Genomic DNA, 18,635 nt, shown 5'->3' on the forward strand with positions numbered 1-18,635 from the left:
TGCAACTCCAGCGGATTCCAGTAACCATCGAAACAATGGAATAGAATGGATAAGAAAAGTGTTCTTATATGATTATAAATGTTGTTGTTCCAATACTAATCACATGCTTTTGTGAGTTTGTAAGGTTAGCTGTGGCCACTTAATAAATATCCTTTCATGCTCTTGAATGTTCCATTGTTTTATTTTATCATTTAGCAAACTCTATTTGAGCTGAATTTGGCATCTGAGTAAAGAATTTTGAGATTTGACTTCATATGGTAGTGTCACCTAGTGAGTTGACCCACCAAAGAACTTACTCTAATGTGTCAACTTCCAATGGTGCTTAAACATGGTAACTTGGCGGGCCATGAGGGGTAATGAGCAAGTCCATGTTATATAAAATTACCCATCTCACTAGTCCAGTTTCTACTTGCAATGAATTCAAGTAGTTCTGGTTCTCACAAAAAAACAGTAGTTAAAGCTGGCTACTTTAGTTGAGCCTAAACCCCAAGAGATTTGGAATTCGAGACTGCTCCTATTATAGTTTAGGAAAACCCAAACACAACCCCCCTTCCCCATAAACCAAACAACCCCCCTTCTCCCATAAACCAAGGTTTTAAAATTTGGGATCGATGATGGTCAATATCTATTTAAATTGAACAGATTTATTATTATTATTTTTCTTCGTATCAGGATAGGATTGGTCAAGGTAGATATCAATTCGATTCAGCAGACACTGGTCTGATCTGAATTTTTGAACCATGCCCCCAACTCCACCGGTGATGATGTGATGTGGAGGCTGCTTAAACAACAAAGTTCCAATTATTAACAGTTAATAGTCTTTGGTTTACCTAAGACCCATGGAGGAAGGGGAAGAAGATAAATAGGACAGAAATATAGCTGGATCGAATACGAAGCAAATATAGCACTATCTGCATTTTAATCTGATTATCAATTCCGATATTTGAATTCCAATCTGGCCCATATCAAATTCGATTACTAATGTTTTCTAGTTAATATCCGATTTAAATTAGAAATTATCAAACGTATATCAACATCCAATTATGGATATTGATTCGAAATTAATATCCGATGAGTTAAAAAATTGTAGGTGGTACTATCAACCAGACTCATGATACTCAATTATAGGAATGCCCGGTGCAAGGGTCACACTCTTGGATAGAGTTCATTTTTCTTTAAATTATAATGTGGAAGTAGCCCTAAAGCTAAGAATGAATGTCAATGAAGAGAATAAACTTAAAAATTTCCTGATTTGCACTCTCACCTGTATCCCCATTCATCACCACACCAAGTAATCTCCTTCGATCATGTCGTCTTAATTAACGATTAAATCATTTCATTATGCACCAAAGAAAAGCTAGGGAAAGATGTCTCTCTATTTGTAATGAATATCCGTAGAATCATTTTAAGCAACTAATTAGTTAATAAACGAGCCAGGTTAAATTTAATACAGTACCAAAAAATAAAGGAAGAAGTTTTGTGGCAGTAAAGGGAAGATACCGAAATTCCTCATGAAAAATATTAAAACCCATGTTTGCCCAAGGTGACTGGAGAGGTAAAAAATCCCAGTTTGAGATAAGACACTTTTGGCCGTTATAATCCAAGATTTTTGAGAAAACTAAACCAATGATAAAATTAAGGATAGAGTTTTCCTTTAGCCATGGGAAATGGGAGTACATTCAAATGCAAGGGGAACATACTAAAACCCTATAAGGGTTTGTGAACCCTAAGATGGAGTGATGAACGTTCTAACCTAATAGAGGAAATTTTCTAAAAGTAACCGAAGGATGGCAATTATCTAAATCATCAGAAGAAAAAAGTTATGATTATGAAGCGCAACCATTTGATGGAATGTTTGTTATGTCATAATAAAATATAATGTAGTAATCAACTTACAACAAAAACTTAGCCTCAGCCCAATTAAATGGAGTCGGCTATATGGACATGATCAATGATAAAATAATAATAATAATAATAATAATGGAGTTCATTAGGTTGCCACCAAATGCACTTCCAAAGCCTAGGTTTACAAAGGAAATTTTTATGTGGAACAATCTTAGAACCAGTGGAGTTTTCAAAGATAAAGGCATAAAATCATCATTAAGTCACAAGTAAATTATGACATTTGCCGAATATTCATCCGTATGAATCCAAGTAATTAAATATACATTGTTACCTCAGAACTATAATTTCTTTGATTTTTCTTGAAACAGAATGCTAGAGCTTTCTCTTTTTTTCTGCATTATATTTAAATCAATCGGTATTAGTCGTTGGAAGCTATATTCTATATTAGTTATTGATGAAATGCCTTTTGTGGGTGATAGGACCTAAATAGAATAAAAATCGAAACCAAATCAAATCAAATCGAGGTCAATTGGATTTTTAAAATGTATTCATACTCTCAATTTGGTTCAGTTTTTATTTTTATATTTTGTATTTTAAACCGAACCAAAATCAAACCTAATAACGGAAATCGAACCAATTGTCACCCTTAAATATTAATTGTCTTTTTCCTTTTATTTTTGGCAACGGTTTCATCAATAAGGCAGAATCTGAGATGATGAGAGAGAGAGAGATTCAGTGTTGTCCCACAACCAAGAATGTGTGAGGCGTGTGAAAACATCCCACACCCTCTTAAGTTTGCATTTTGAAGAGAAACTTAGTGGCGCCAACACTCTGCAAATCACACGTAACGGTCAAATGGCAAAATAAAGTGAGTAGCACAACTCGGTCCCTTGCTCGGACTAAGAAGCGTCGAGATCAGCTCTGAGCATCTGACTCGATGCGTCACGTAACCAATGTCAGAAACTTTCATATATTGAAGTCACCCTCCATTTTCCGAGTAAAATTCTCTAATATTTCGCAGCCGAACGAGCAACTAGATCAGAATATTCAGCTCGGATTTATTCCAGAGAGTAACTTATACACTCGTCTCATCAAAGCATGCTTGCAAGAATGCAAATTGATTCAATCCCATCGTTTGCTCGACCAAATGCCTCAACAAAAACAAAAATCATACAAAAATAGTAAAGTTTTACATGCCCAGATAGTGAAAGTTGGGCTTGGATTGAGCGGGAAGTTGGGAAACGTAATTGTCGATTTGTATTCCAAGTGTGGGAATGTGGATTTTGCCCAAAAGTTGTTTGATCGGCTCGATAGGAGAGATGGGTTGGCTTGGAATTCAATCTTATCTCTGTACTCAAGGTGTGGAAAGCTGGAAGATATCATTTTGGCTTTTGGGTCAATGTGGAATTCCTGCACACCACCAAATCAATTCACGTTTGCTATCGTCCTTTCTGCTTGTGGAAGACTAATGGCTGTTGGTCCTGGTAGGCAAGTTCATTGCAATATTATTAAGATGGGATTCGAGTTTAATTCTTTCTGTGAAGGTTCTTTGATTGATATGTATGCTAAATCTGACTATGTGACTGATGCTCGAAAAATATTTGATAGAGCTGTAGACCCTGATACAGTTTCTTGGACGGCAATGATTGCTGGTTATGTTAGAACTGGCATGCCTGAGGAAGCTCTCAAGTTGTTTAAGGAAGTGCAGGACTTGGGCCATGAACCAGATCAGGTTGCATTTGGAACTATTATCACTGCATATGTTGGTCTTCGCAGGCTCGATGATGCATGCCGTGTATTTGCTCAAATGCCCAACCCAAATGTTGTAGCATGGAATGTGATGATCTCAGGACATGCTCAGAGTGGTTACAGTGTTGAAGCAATTAATTTCTTCCATGATATGCGAGCTTCTGGTGTAAAATTCACAAGGTCGACATTAGGAAGTGTTTTGAGTGCCATTGCCAGCCTAGCCGCTCTTGATCAGGGACTGCAGGTTCATTCTGAGGCAATCAGACTCGGATTGGATTCTAATGTTTTTGTTGGAAGTGCTTTAATCAATATGTATGCCAAGTGTCAAACTATGGAAGATGCAAGGAAAGTCTTTGACTCAGTCATTGAGAGAAACATTGTCTTGTGGAATGCAATGCTTGGAGGTTACGCAAACAATGGGTACCCATGTCAAGTCTTTGATTTGTTCTCTGATATGAGGGATTGTGGTCTCCAGCTGGATGAATTTACCTACACCAGTCTTCTCAGTGCATGTGCTTGCCTGGAAAATTTAGAGATGGGTAGACAACTGCATTCTTTTTTAATCAAGAGCAACTTTGAATCAAGTCTATTTGTGGAAAATGCCATGGTGGACATGTATGCTAAGTCTGGGGATCTAAAAGATGCAAGACAGCAATTTGAGCTTATCCATGATAGGGATAATGTTTCCTGGAATGCAATCATTGTTGGGTATGTTCATGAAGAATATGAGGATGAGGCTTTCATAATGTTTCAAAAAATGATCTTGGATGGCATTGCACCTGATGAAGTGTCCTTAGCTAGCATACTCAGCGCTTGTGCAAACATTCAAGCTCTTGAGCTAGGCAAGCAATTCCATTGTTTTGCTGTCAAATATGGTCTTGACTTGAATCTCTATGCTGGGAGTTCCCTTGTTGACATGTATGCGAAGTGTGGGGATATGCAGGCTGCGAATGTGGTTCTTGCTAGGATGCCAGAGCAGGGTGTCGTCTCCAGGAATGCTCTAATTGCAGGGTATGCTCAAAACAATGATATGGAGGAAGCAGTGAATTATTTTCAAGAAATGCAGGCAGCAGGACTGAAACCATCCAAATTCACATTTACAAGCATTTTGCCAGTATGTAGTGGGCCATCTAGAGTGGACATGGGAAGGCAAGTGCACTGTTACACAATTAAGTCTGGGTTCTTGCAGGACGATGACTTCCTGGGGATTGCACTTTTAGGCATGTACCTGAAATCCCAAAACAGTGAAGATGCAAACAAGATTTTTTCCGAGTTTCCAGATCCCAAGAGCACAGTATTGTGGACCGCTATTATTTCAGGATATGCCCAGGATGGTTACAGTGAGGAGGCATTGTGGTTCTTCCGGGAAATGCATAGCTGCAATGTTGTTGCTGATGAAGCCACTTTTGCTAGCGTGCTTAGTGCTTGTGCTTGCTCAGCTGCCTTGAAAGATGGCAGAGAGGTACATTCTCTTATCATCCGGAGTGGCTTCAACTCAGATGAGTGCATGGGCAGCGCTCTTGTAGACATGTATGCCAAATGTGGGGACATGAAAAGTTCTGTACAGAGTTTTGAGGAAATGGACTCTAAACAAGATGTTATTTCTTGGAACTCAATGATTGTTGGATTTGCAAAGAATGGATATGCAGATGATGCGCTCAAAATATTTGACCTGATGAAGCATGCACTTGTAAAGCCTGATGATGTAACATTTCTCGGTGTTTTAACTGCATGTAGCCATGCAGGTCTAATATCTGAAGGTTGTGAATTATTTGACATCATGATGAATAATTATGGGATTCAGCCAAGAGTCGATCACTATGCTTGCATGATTGATCTTCTTGGTCGTAGTGGCCATCTTAAAGAAGCAGATGAGTTTATTAAAAAACTACCATTTGAACCCAGTGCTGAGATTTGGGCCACATTTCTTGCTTCTTGTAGACAACATGGGGATTATGAACGAGGGCAGTGGGCAGCTGAGAAACTCATTGAGCTAGAACCTCAAAACTCCTCACCCTATGTTCTACTTTCTAATATATATGCTGCAGCTGGTAACTGGAATGGAGTCAACACAGTAAGGAAGGCAATGAAAGAAAGAAGTGTTAAGAAAATGCCTGGATGTAGCTGGATTGCCGTGGGAAAGAAAACAAGTATGTTTTCTGCAGCAGATAAGTTTCATCCTAATGCCAGTGAAATATATGCAGTTCTGAAGGATTTGACAGCACTGATGAAAGAAGAAGGTTATATTGTGTCTGCACATTCCGTTTTGCATGATGAAGAATGAGAGAGACCCTTCTCTTCTGTTGCCCTTGTTTGCATACTTCTGATTGGGCTAACACCATATAACCATTCCATTAAGTCAGCTATGAGTAGAATTAGTTTACATGTTAAGGATAGAAGCTACTTACATGAACAGCTGACTGGAAGACAATTAATGGTTCAAGAGGTGAAAAGCACTCTCTTAACTCAGGGAGACTGATGTATTTGAATATTCGAAGTTGCATCAGTGGGACCACTAAATTCTTTCATTATTAAAAAAGGGACCGTAACCAGATAGACAATTCCTACTTTTGCAAGGCCAGGGGAGGGGTCGATTGGTTTTGGTCTTGAACCTAGCACTTTTTTGCACAACATGGCCTCACTCATACATGAATCTGCATATTCAAACTGGTAGTCTGAGCTTTACCATCTCACAAGCGGTGGCCCCTAGACTCTTTCTTCTTTGGTGCTCGTAAATGGCCGTCCATTTTCTATTTGTCTATAGTTTTGGACATTAGCAAGCTTCAAATTTCAAATGTTTAATAAAAAAAAATCCTTGTGGTTGTAATGCATGGTCACAAGATTATAGTGCTGAAATTTTTGGGCCAGAAGAGTAATGAAGCATTTGTTGATTCTTCAAGGAAGTTAAATAACCAGGCTTCACATTCTTGTGAAAGTGGACTTTAGTTCTTCAGAAGATTCTGCAGAGGCAGTGGGCCAAGGGCATATGAACTCACCCTGCTTTTATGTAGAATCCTATGGTTTTTGCATTCCTGGTCCAAGGGGACGATATTCCTACTGTTTTTCAATACTTATAAGAAGGATGATCTTGTTGCTCACATTTTACAATGAGTGAAAATGGAAGTCTAGCTACTTCTGCCTGAGGAGGATGGGTAAAAGGAGCATCCTAGAGAGAGTAAAACCTGGAGACATATTCCAATGATTCTGGGAAACAGCATTTACCAATAGCAATATTATGTTCTGAAAGAAGTACTCTCTCATGTGGATACATTATATAACTACGAGGGACCAGGGTGCGGATACAAAGATGGGTTCAACACTATGAAAAGCACTTTGACCAACCGGTCTCCTGCGATAAATATGACTTCGGATATTCTCCAGCTAGTGGAGCTCAGAGAAGGTTCACTGCAAGTTGCATTGTCATCGTCTCAAATCTGCAAAAAGGTACATTGTTATTATTATTATTTTTAGCCTTCATATTAGGTGATTCAGGACTTTTACATTGTCTTGTTGGATCTCTGAATTCGTCTTGCACTTGAGTTTGGAAAGTTTGATCCTTGTGTTTATTGACAGAAGTAGGTTTTTCCTTTTTTCCTTCTTCTGTGGTTTATTCCAGATCTACAAGTTCTAGCTTATTGAGTTATTTAAGGAGCTATATGATTTCCTTAGTCTTTTTTTTTTTTTTTCGGGTGGGAGGGTGGGAAATTGTGGACACAGATTTCTGTTCAGTCATTTTCATCACTGTATTTCGCTGCTTTGGTGAGCCACTTTTTTGCTTGTGGGTGGATGTCAGATCTCAGAATACACCAGTGCTTGGTTTCTGCTAATTATCATGCACCTCAGATGGGTCATGTCTGACTGGGATCATGGATTCCAAATGGATAGATAGCACGGCCTTGCCTAAGAAGGCTTTATTTGCAATCAGTGTAGTTATTCATATTTATAGCTTCTATACTACTTTTTTATTTGAATTTCTTCAATGTTTTCTGTAATGTATTGGCTACTTGGTTTGTTTCCATTGTGATTTCTTCTTGTTAGATCAAACACCAAGAAATACGAAAATAAATAAACAAAAGATCCGCACAACACAAAGATTTAACGAGGTTCACACACCATGGTGATGTGCTACGTCCTCGGGCAAAGAAAAAGATGTTTCACTATGCAAAAGAGAGATTACACCCAAGCAGCAGCGAGAAAACTCACCCTGAAACCCTAGCTCTATAAAACCCCCAAAATACAACGATTTTCTCAACAAGACAATAGTACATTATATGCTTCAAGTCGCGGGTCGACTCATCAGGTCGCAGTCGATCCGGTCAAACCATACCGTAGCCCCCGCACACAGATCTCAGAAAACTTCTCATTCGGGTCACCACCAAAATATGTCGGAGCGGGTCAATCTTTAAAACGGGTCAAAAATTCGAGACAAACTTAACACTTCTCCATGTCATGTTTAACATATTTGTCAACCTTCATCTTGCTTAATTCAGTTCCAAGGCCTGTAAGTCTTATTCATCATGGTCAACTAAACTGAATTTCCCCTCCCATCCCCAACCTTTGTTTTTGGAATTGAGGTTCTGATTTCCTAGGTATGACAAGAAATGTCATATGAACTGTAAAACAGTCCTTAATTTCATTCTGTAGGAATCCTTGTTCCGACTTTAGATTCTGGTAATGGAATGCCCTGTCTTGACTAGGACTTGTGGATTTTGCTGATAGCTACTGTGTTGGGCTTTTGCAATGTTGTGCTTCAAGCTGACGTTTCTTGCCTGGCTCACTGATGACTGCAAATAATCCAATCTTATACGTTGAAAAATTCAAGATTTTAGGTATAATTGAAGCACTACTAGGGAACACTGGATTTAGCTTGGATATTGAAAGTCTCTAGTGTTAGTCATTGGCACGGTGCAGCACACAGTTCTCTCTTTGTGATCTTTTGATCCTAGTGGAACTATAACAACCACTTTGTTTTATGGTCTCATCACCAATCAAATATGAGGGGAAAAACTGATGGAATGCAAAAGAAGTGATTGATCACTGCCTTGTGTTGTGTGTCAATCTTTCTTGCTTGTATCTTTGTTTATTATGGATCACTTTTTGGTACCCGAATGCATCATGGGGCATCGGCTCTGGAATAGGGAAGTTGATCCTTGATAAAATTGGGGTTATCTTATCTGGGTTGTGATAAAAACGCTGATCTTGGAAACAAGCAAGAGAAATCTTCCTCCAAGTTTGGGCTTGGAGACGGGGAGGATGACATAGTGCCAAATTCCCTCTAAGATCCACCCTCCCCCTATTTATCTTTTTCTTTTTAACCTATACTAGCATTTAGTTCTCCTCTCCAATTGCCACCTACAACTTGATGTAATAGCTTTTCAGGTTTTATTTGAGTTGTAGCCTTAGCAATATTCCATACTTAAATTTCTGCCTTGAAGGTTTGTGATGATCGACATTCAGAGATAATTCCCTGCCTAGACAGAAACCTTATATACCAAATGAGACTGAAGCTGGATTTGCCTTTGGTGGAGCACTATGAAAGACATTGCCCTCCACCTGAAAGGTGCTACAATTGCTTTATTCCTCCACCAGGCTACAAGGTTGAATCATACTCTAGCGTAATGTAAGATCATTCAAAAATCTGAGTTACACAAGAAATAAAACTGAAGACAGTTTCACCCCTTGTGTGTTCATTTTTTCTGTGAAATGCATAAAATGTCAATTCATCTGATTCTTGATTGAAGGAGCTAAAGGAGTTATGGAAGGCCTAAATTGACCATAGTTGTGAGGAATGACATGCAGTGCCTAGGTCTTGTCCCAAGTATGACCTCAAATAGAGCCGATTGGAGGGCAAGGATCCATGTTGCCAACCCTAGTTAGTTAAGATTATCCTGTCTTGCTGGCGCTGGGCTTCTTTCCTTTTACTATCTTTTTACTCTCTTTTATTACTTCCATTTCTCCTTTTTGTTTTTGCTCGGATCCATATAGCCAACTCCATTTAGTTGGGATAAGCATGGTTTAAGTTCTCGCTGAGATCGCTAATATCTCTCTTTTTCAAAAAGGCGAGACGAGATGTATGGTGAATTATAATTGTACAAAAACTCGATTGTGATCTCGAGATCTCACCTATATATCGCCTCTCTCTCTCTCTCTCTACTATTTTGAAGAAAAAAACACTAAGGAGCAAGGATTTTTGAGCTTTTTCTTGAGGATCTCCACTCCTACACTCATTGAAGCTTAAAGATTGGAGAATATTACCTCATCATCCACATTTGGAGTTACTTCAATTTTCAAGGTATGTGAATGTGACTCATCAATCCCTAATGTTAATTGTTAAACAATTAAGTAATTATCTATGATGTCTTTTAAATTCCTATGATTATGTGTGTTGATTGTGGAATGTGCCACAATAGAGCATACGGCCTAGGGTCCAAAGACTCGGAGACTACTTACATAAGATATGACGTCAAAGTACCATTTTAGGTTTAATATAAAAAAAAAAATTGTTTTTTCCATTGTGTTGAGAAGGCCTAAAATAGGGTAAATACCAAGTTTCAAGGGCTACAAAGACCATATGGCCACCAAGACCAACCACCAAGTTGACGGGGAAAAAATTCATGATCTCGGCGAGATCTCTCTTTTTTGGATCAGTGAGATGGGGGGCAAGAGCGAGATCGAGATCTTAAACCTTGGGAATGAGACTGAGTTTGTTATTGTTGCATAGAATGTGAATTTATTTGTCATGGCTGACTATTTTATATCCCAATTACGTGACTAAGAAGCAGAGATGAAGGATGGAAAGAAAACATTCCTCATACGCATCTTGCGCACGAGAAGTCTAACCAGAACTGGATGGTTGCCAAAGGTGAAAAGATTGTCTTTCCTGGAGGTGTCACTCATTTTCATTATGGAGCTAACAAATATATTGCTTCCGTTTCAAATGTAAGATAGTTTATTTTTAATTGTATTATGAGTCAAGGAAAAGAAATAAGCTAGGAAGACTATGGGGAAAGTAAAGGCAAAGATTTATGATAACCTGTATGAAAACCTTACTACAAGAGAAGGAGAAAAAGTGATATATAGATTATAGCCAAAATAAGAGAAAGGATGAGCAGAGATGTGGACCATGTTAGATTCATTAAAAACGAAGATGGGAGAATACTAGTACAAGATGAGGACATTATGAAGAGATGGGATGATTATTTTTGCAATCTACTAAATGGAGATACCTTGACTGATTGGATGGACCCCAAAGTGGGGATAGACATCAAGCCAACACACCTCATGGACAACTACAGCAACTTGGCGATACTAAAGTTAAAAAGGCCCTATAAAAGATAAAAGTAGGTTGGGATGGATGAAGTGGAGAAGTGCATCGGGAGTGCTATGTGACAAATGCATGCCAATTAAAACTCAAGGGTCTACTGGGTAGTAATACGACCAGCTATGATGTATGGGGCGGCGGTTGAGCAGTCAAGAAGAGTAATTTGAATAAACTAGGTGTGGCGGAGATGAGGATGTTGAGAGGGATGTGCAACAAGACAAGGAGAGACAAAGTAAGGAATGATTCTATTAGAAATGTGTTGGGGGTTGCACCAATCCAGGACAAGCTCCACGAGAGCCAGTTGAGGTGGTATGGCCATGTCCAACGGAGACCCATGGATGCCCCAATAAGGAAGAGCAACCAGATTCAATTACATGGAGCCAGAAGGATGGGCAGGCCTAAAATGAATATTGATGAAGTGGTAAGAAGAGATATGCATATGGTAGAGCTCGTTTCTAGTACGACTATGGATAGAGTATATGGAGGACAAGGACCAAGCTGACCTCTTGTAGCGAATGTTCCAGTGATGCTGCTTTGATTTCTTTTGTTACCTTCTTTTACTTCCTTTTGTAATTCTTTTTATTCTTATGTCTACTACTGTCTTAGATCATATCAGATCCATATAGCCGACCCCATTAAGTTGGGATAAGGTTATGGTTGTTGTTGTTGTTGTTTTTTTCTTTTTAGTCAAGGAAAAGAAAGAAATTCTTTCTTTCTTTAGTTCAATTGCATGGCTGTTTAGCCATATGGTATTTTGTAAATTGCTGTTCTCAACCACTGCTGAAATTATGAATTTGTCATGAACTAATTTCATGAAATATATTTGTCCTTTCAACAGCATTTTATTTTGTACTTATTTGATTACCATTTTTGGGATATCTTTTTTTAATATTATTATTGTGATATATTTTAACTTAAAAGTGTCTTGGACTGCACAAGTGTAGTAATCATTTTACTTCTGGTTTGTCTCTCCAGATGCTCAACTTTTCAAACAATAATTTGAACAATGAGGGAAAGATCCGCACAGTGCTCAATGTGGGCTGTGGAGCTGCAAGTTTTGGAGCATATCTTCTTTCATCTGATATCATAGAAATGTCTTTGGCACCCAATGACGTGCATCAAAACCAGATCCAGTTTTCTCTGGAGAGGGGAGTTTCTGCATACCTTGGTGTCTTAAGAGACAAAGAGGCTTCCTTTTCCAAGTAGATCCTTCAAACTTGCTCACCGTTCTCGCTGTAGGATTGATTGGCTTCAATGAGATGGGATCCTTCTGCTAAAGCTAGATAGGTTGCTCAAACCAGGAGGCTATTCTGCATACTCATCTCCAGAAGCATATGCACAGGATGAAGAAGGTCTAAGAATATAGGGTGAGATGCGTGCCCTTGTGGAACGCATGGGTTGGAAAATTGCAACCAAGAGAAACCAGACTGTCATTTGGATTAAACCACTGAAAAATTACTGTTACATGGAAAGGGAGCCTGGTACCCAACCTCCTCTCTGCATATCTGATGATAAGGGTGTGCTAATGGAAACTTGCATTACACCTTACTCTGACCGTGAGTACCCCATAATCTTCCATGTCATGGTCTCTGAGTTTTACCTGTGTTTTTTATATTTTAGCATGGATAATTAAATTTTTAAGGTTTACATATCTATTAGAAAAATAATTGCCCAATTCTGTTATGGATTTTTTTTTTTTTTTTTTTTTTTAAGTCGAGTGACTCTGTTTCATGATCTTGTAGGTTCTTGAATTCTTGTAGCCAGAACTCTGCTAGGATTAATCCATGTCCTAAAAATCATTATAATACAATGTTCAAAGCTTATATTTGGATTTGTTAGTTACCTACTTGAATGCTGTTTGAAGTCCAGTTATTTACTATAACCTTTTTCACTGTTATTTTGTAATACAGCTCAATTTTAAGGATACAAAGTTAGATGTCCTGTGAAAATATAGGTTGATTTTTGTTAAGAAAATTATTTGTAGTACCAATGTAAGGATGAATATTTTACCCTTCCTGCTCCAAATACAAGTCTCCAAGCATAAAAATCAAGAGGATTAGGGTTTCCTAAGCTGGCCTCTATTGTTGAGACATGTCATATGCAGAAGAACTTAAGTTAGATAACTACATAATGGAGGTTGCAGTAACCCTACACAGGGGGTTATGTTTTAGTTTGTTGATGGAAATTCGCAATCAATCAAAGTTTGGGATCTTGGGATCTATAGTTTAGAATTAGAAACTCACAAAGAGAGAGAGAGAGAATGGAGTTCTCTAATTAAATACAATGACAAACAAATTAGTCTAATTGAACTATACATCGATAAGCTAAAGAAGAGGGACCTTTTAGATTCTTTTATATTCTGCATTATTTTTGACAAAACTATCAGAATATGCACTTCTTCTTTTGCAAGATCTATGACTAATGAAGCTAGAAAGAGCAACTCAATGCACGAGGCTCCCACTACTGCAGGGTTTGGGTGACGCAAATGTACACAACCTTACCCCCTGCTTCATAGGAGAGATTGTCTCCAAGTTTTGAACGTGTGCCAATATATTGCGATAGTGCAACTTAACTATTGCACCTAGGGGTGCAAGTTTGGCCCTGACAGCCCGAACTCGCCTTTGGCCCGCCCTAATCCTGAACAAGTACCGACCTGAAAATTTTGGCCTTGAGGGCTAGCCCGACCCTGAAATTTTTAATCCTGAGTCAGGGTCAGGGCAGGTAAGGGTTGATGTCTTTGGCCTGCCCAGCCCACCTTGAACCCAGCCCTGATTTTTTTACTCTAAGTTTAGGCCTTAGTTTTGGCTTTACCAGGCCCTGGTTTTTACCCTTGATGTTGACTTTGGATTTTTTTGTTTTCTTAGGATGTTCTCCTATTTGTTTAACATGACAAGGGTTTTGAGATCTTCAAATTGTTTGCTTTATTAAGATGATCTCTTTGTTTATCGTGACAAATAATTGAAATTTTTTGGATTATTTGATTTCTTAGGATGATCTCCTCTTTGTTTACCATAATAGTTGGACTTATTTATATTGTTTGAATGTTTGCTTTAGGATGTTCTCATCATGATAAGTAATTTGTGACTTTGTGTTTTTTTATCTCCCCTTTATTATGAATATATTTTATATTTTGTAGGGTCAAGGTCAGGGTCAGGGTCATCCGGGCCCAACCCTGAAAAATCAAGACCAATCAAGGCCTGTAAGGGTTTGGCATGGGTTGAAGTTTTGTGGCCCTGAGTTAGGGTCAAGGTGGGTTTGGGCCCAATTAAGGAGATTCAGGGTTGGATTAGGGTTTTAAGAAGTCTGGCCCAACCCGGCCATTGCACACCTAATTGCACCACAGGCTTGCCCACTAATGAAGCTAATATTCAGAATTATTTGCCTATTTGCAGGATAATACATCTTTCATTGCTTCAAGGGATGTGGAGGGAAAATTCATTTGTTGTGGACACCAAAAAAGCCTGCCAATTTACATATTGGTATAATTGCTTGATTACACATTGTATGCACCTAATCCACACTGTTGCAAGAATCTAACTGAATACTTGGAAAGAATGGAAAAATATCCTTAATGAATTTGAACTAGCAGAGCAGATCATTTCCTAGTTTAACGTGACTGTGTATGCTTCTCATAAATTTAGATCTCATTTTCACCCCTTTCTACTTTTCAGCTTGAATCATGGTAAAACAGATTATTATTTGTAAAGATATGTATCTTTCCACTGCTGAAATTATGAATTTGTTATGAACTAATCGTTTGTGTTCGTTTCTTGACCATTTACATTTATTTATTTATTTATTTATTTATTTATTTTGTTATTTTGTTATTTTGGTTGAAGCCATTTACATATGTATCTTTAGCATATCTTGTATCTCTCTGATGCAATACAATACAATACATCCCTTAAAATCACCCTTCCAATACTTTAAACCTTCATCTGGGGGACCATGTGGAATATCGCATCGAATTCTTCCGTAGTATCAATTTCATGGAGGTTCAAAGTAAGAAAAAGCATGTATAATCCAAATCAAATTTACGCTTTGTAAAGAATACTTTCAGGCTCCATCCAGTCGCAAGTAAAAAGAAGGGAAAGAAAGTGAAATTGATTTTAAAATAAAAATAATAATTGTTAGCATGATTGTGTAATCTACTCAAACTATTACTATATTTGGTAGTTATATTTTGAGAAAAAGATTGCTGCCTGGCTACGTGCATCCTGCACCAGCACGGCAGCCAATGAGACTAGGGGCTAGGGCATCGATCATGTGGGTGGCGCGGCCATTTTACCTTTCCTGTGAGAGGGTGCAAGCTGTATATAGTCTATCAGCGATCCTTCACCCTTACATTTTTTCAAATGTTATCTTTATTTTTCTGTTCAAATCAAATTTAATTTAGGTACCAATTAAAGTAAAATTTAATAAACCTATTTAAAATGTGTTGGAGACTTGGAGTTGCTTACACAATCATATTAAGTAATAATGATAAAAAATTTCATTCAATAATGATTTAATTTGACCCCTTTTCCTTTCCCTTTATTTCCCCAGCAACTTAGACATAGCTTCAATGATATTCAAGGAAAACCTTCCTTGTTTTGTTCCAGGTGTTGAATCAACCAACTCAAAAACTCAAAATTTTAAACTATTAGATGGAGAAGCCCAACTGGAATATGAAGATATTCAAGGTCCCAAAGTTGATGTGTGTGTGTGTGTGATTATTCCCTCTCACCAGGTCTTTCCTCCTTTACTAGGAATAGACATAGTAGATCTTTCTCATTCTGTTGTTGAGGTGGGAAGATAACAGCTTTGACATAAAGCTTTGGCTTACACCATGTTGTGGTTGGAGAAATGAATTACATACAACACATGAATAGAATTATGTTTCTGTCTTGCCTTGCTCCTCATGGTAATGAATAAGGAGATGTGCAACCATATCTTTCTTATATATGTATCATACATTTTGACAATTGCACAAAGAGACAATTATTTAGAATACTACCAATAACTATATCACACTTCATTCTTTGAAGGTTAAATTACAGATGGGGTACCAAACATTTCAAGAAATCATGGCCATGGTATCTCATGTTTTCACATATATGTATGGGGGGTACCAAAACCAAAATAACATTAGTTAAATTAACCAAGCAAATCTACACCACTGTACCTGCTACTATCCCCACCCCTGCAATTACCCAGCCATGCCTCGCCCCCTAGACTCCATCCCCTGATCTCTGCCACCTCCCCCCTCCACCCTCTTTTGGTGAGAATGTGAGTGCTTTTCATTTACTTCGTAGAGGTGAGAGGTCACATTGCTATAAGCCTAGAAGTGCCACTTCAGCTAAGGATGGCTTAGGATAAAATAAAGGTAAAGCAACCAAACACAGCATAAAGTATTGTAATGCCCATTGCAAAAGCAAACTTATGAGAAGCTAGTGATCAAGCTAAAATTCTTAAATAAGAAATCTCATTCAGGTGCCTAGTCAATTATCAGTCTCCATCTAAATACCACTCATATGAGCTTACAGTTCTTCAATCAGTAGCCTCATCAATGCATCCAGTCAACCATTGTTCCATCTAAATACCTATTATATCCTTCATTACACACTACAGGGTTTTCTGCATTAAAGTCACAAAGCTATGAAATGAACAAAAACACTTCTACTGCTGATAGTGAAATTCTGAAATTTGGGGTACTTCAAATTGGGGGATGCCAAGAACAGATGAAAGCATGGAATATATTCAGTATTTTGGTGGTGGCTTCTGGGTTGGCAGCAATCCAAAACGCTTCTTCAAAAGAACTCTTTGCCTTGAGAACTTGTCATCAGGTGAGAAGCGAGCTGAAATTGATAAAATAGATAATTAAATAATAAATGGAAGAAACTATCCATATTTGTCCTCGTCACTCTTTAACGAAATGAGCATATATTTAATGATTTACCCAATTCATTAATGGCTTGATAAATCAATTATTCATTTAAATTTTAAAATATCAAAATTTCAAAGTTGATAACCTCATTTAAGAACAACGTGGGAAATCATATGCCACCTTTTGAGTTCTTTTCATAAAAGAAATCCAAAACCACTCAGGAATTTGGATAATCATCAATTGCCATGGTACATCATTTGTTGTTTACATCAAATCTTGATTGATCATAAGTTTTAAAATGACAGAGTTACGAAAATGTTCATGCAGAAACACTAAACGCAATGTTTCACAAGATATCAAATATAGTTGAAGTTCCAGTTGTTTAACAAGGAAAGTGTGGGTTGATAGAAGGTAGCACAAAATGGTATTCTCGAAGTGCCAAAAGTTTCAAGACTGCCATTTGATAGGGTTTGGCAGGATGGGAGGCTAATTCCAGCCACATTGAAGGCTACTGTAACCAAATCAAAGACACTGGAACAGACAGAGGACACTCTAATTTGACATGTTAGATTTTGGGCCGAACTCAATTTACAGCTTGCCCCTCTGCATTTTCACCCATCTAGAAGTTGACAATTACATTAAAAATTTGTTTTGGAGGGTGAGGAATGGGAGAAAATGCTTCACTTTTGTCACATGGAAAAAATAATTTTGGAATAAATTTAAGAAGAGTACTGGAGGCTGGGGCTGAACTCCCCGTAATTTTTCAGGTGCCTCTTACACAGGATGTGGCAGTTGTGCTAATTCCACCCCTTCTGTTTAGTCATTGTTAATGGGGTAGGTTGGCTTCCAAATAAATAACAGGGAAAAAATGCAATGCTCATCTTTTTATCTTTTAATGCATAAAAGGAACAGTATCATAGGATGGGAAAGCTGCAAACTGTTCTGGATCATTCTTTTTCAGACAATCCATGCAAAGGATTGACTGATACAAGAAGAGAATATGAACAGTGAAGTTTTCAGTTTTGTTTTAACATCTCATGGAAGTTCATTAAATCATGCTATATGAATGGTATGAAATCCATCATAAAATAAATATCTCACCTGGATGAGCAGATTGTGTTGCCAGCTCAAGTGGTGATTCTTTCTGTGGAGCAGGAAAATAAATGAAGGTCAGTACCAAGTAAAAAAGAAAAATTAAGACACATAATTTACACGTTTATAACATTACTGAAATACAGAACCCAAAAAAATGTGCCTGGAACTGTGATGTCCATGCTCTTAAGTGATTTAATCTATTGGATTAAGTAAAAACAAAGCAAACAATTTAACCACACTCCCTCCAAGGGGTTCTGGATGCATAAGTTGGTGTTAAAGTACAGATACAGAAACTAAGTCAGAAAAACATTAATGTGATTCAGCTTGCAACGAGTAATATCAATGGATCATGGTCCTTGACAACTTTATTTTCTAGAGGATTTAGTCAAAGAAACATCGGAATGCCATCTCAAAAAAGAAAAAAAAAAAGTGTCTTAATCAAGGTGCCATGCACAAGAGGCATGGCACTAAAGAGGCATCTTTCAAAAATGACTTTGTTGGCTCCATGAAGTGAAAGTTGAGACCCGCTTTCTGGATTTGTCCTCATTAAGTTTTTTTTTTACCTAGTCAATAATCATAGGTTGTAGAGGTTCAAAGCATGAGTGTTCAGAGTAGATTGCCAGCTCAAGTTTATATCATATATAGAGTTTATCTGTGATAAAAAAAATAAAAAATAAAAAAAAAAAACCTACAAATGGGTACGCTACAATACACCTAAAACCTAATGCAAAAAAAAAAAAAGGTACTAAGTGTTTGTAT

General features: G+C 37.8%; 2 protein-coding genes across 4 annotated transcripts in view; one reads left to right on the plus strand and one right to left on the minus strand.

Annotated features, from left to right (window-relative positions):
• The first annotated feature begins 2,554 nt into the window (after positions 1 to 2,554).
• Positions 2,555 to 14,668, plus strand: LOC122069350 (pentatricopeptide repeat-containing protein At3g09040, mitochondrial). Of its 3 annotated transcripts, none has more exons than XM_042633342.1 (3): positions 2,555 to 7,038; positions 11,891 to 12,471; positions 14,308 to 14,668. In XM_042633342.1, the coding sequence occupies exon 1, from the start codon at positions 2,783 to 2,785 to the stop codon at positions 5,876 to 5,878; it is 3,096 nt and encodes a 1,031-aa protein (XP_042489276.1). In that variant the 5' UTR covers positions 2,555 to 2,782; the 3' UTR covers positions 5,879 to 7,038; positions 11,891 to 12,471; positions 14,308 to 14,668. The 3 variants fall into 3 exon arrangements, with proteins under 3 accessions (XP_042489276.1, XP_042489277.1, XP_042489275.1); XM_042633343.1 differs by lacking the exon at positions 14,308 to 14,668 and adding an exon at positions 14,052 to 14,253; XM_042633341.1 differs by lacking the exon at positions 14,308 to 14,668 and having other exon boundaries at positions 11,891 to 12,590.
• A 1,669-nt stretch (positions 14,669 to 16,337) lies between these two features.
• LOC122069352 (H/ACA ribonucleoprotein complex subunit 3-like protein) overlaps positions 16,338 to 18,635 on the minus strand; it is a 3,664-nt gene continuing 1,366 nt past the window's right edge. Inside the window, exons 3-4 of the mRNA XM_042633344.1 lie at positions 17,883 to 17,925; positions 16,338 to 16,752 (exon numbers count right to left, since the gene is read on the minus strand). Of these exons, the coding sequence (XP_042489278.1) occupies positions 16,655 to 16,752; positions 17,883 to 17,925 (141 nt within the window). The 3' untranslated portion in view covers positions 16,338 to 16,654. The remainder of the gene's footprint in view (positions 16,753 to 17,882; positions 17,926 to 18,635) is intronic.

Source organism: Macadamia integrifolia, unplaced genomic scaffold (assembly GCF_013358625.1).
Source record: "Macadamia integrifolia cultivar HAES 741 unplaced genomic scaffold, SCU_Mint_v3 scaffold585, whole genome shotgun sequence".
NCBI classification, from domain to species: domain Eukaryota; kingdom Viridiplantae; phylum Streptophyta; class Magnoliopsida; order Proteales; family Proteaceae; genus Macadamia; species Macadamia integrifolia.

Bases quoted from the DNA above. Each gene is read 5' to 3' on its own strand.
- LOC122069350 (XM_042633342.1), top strand. From the start codon at position 2,783: ATGCGTCACGTAACCAATGTCAGAAACTTTCATATATTGAAGTCACCC.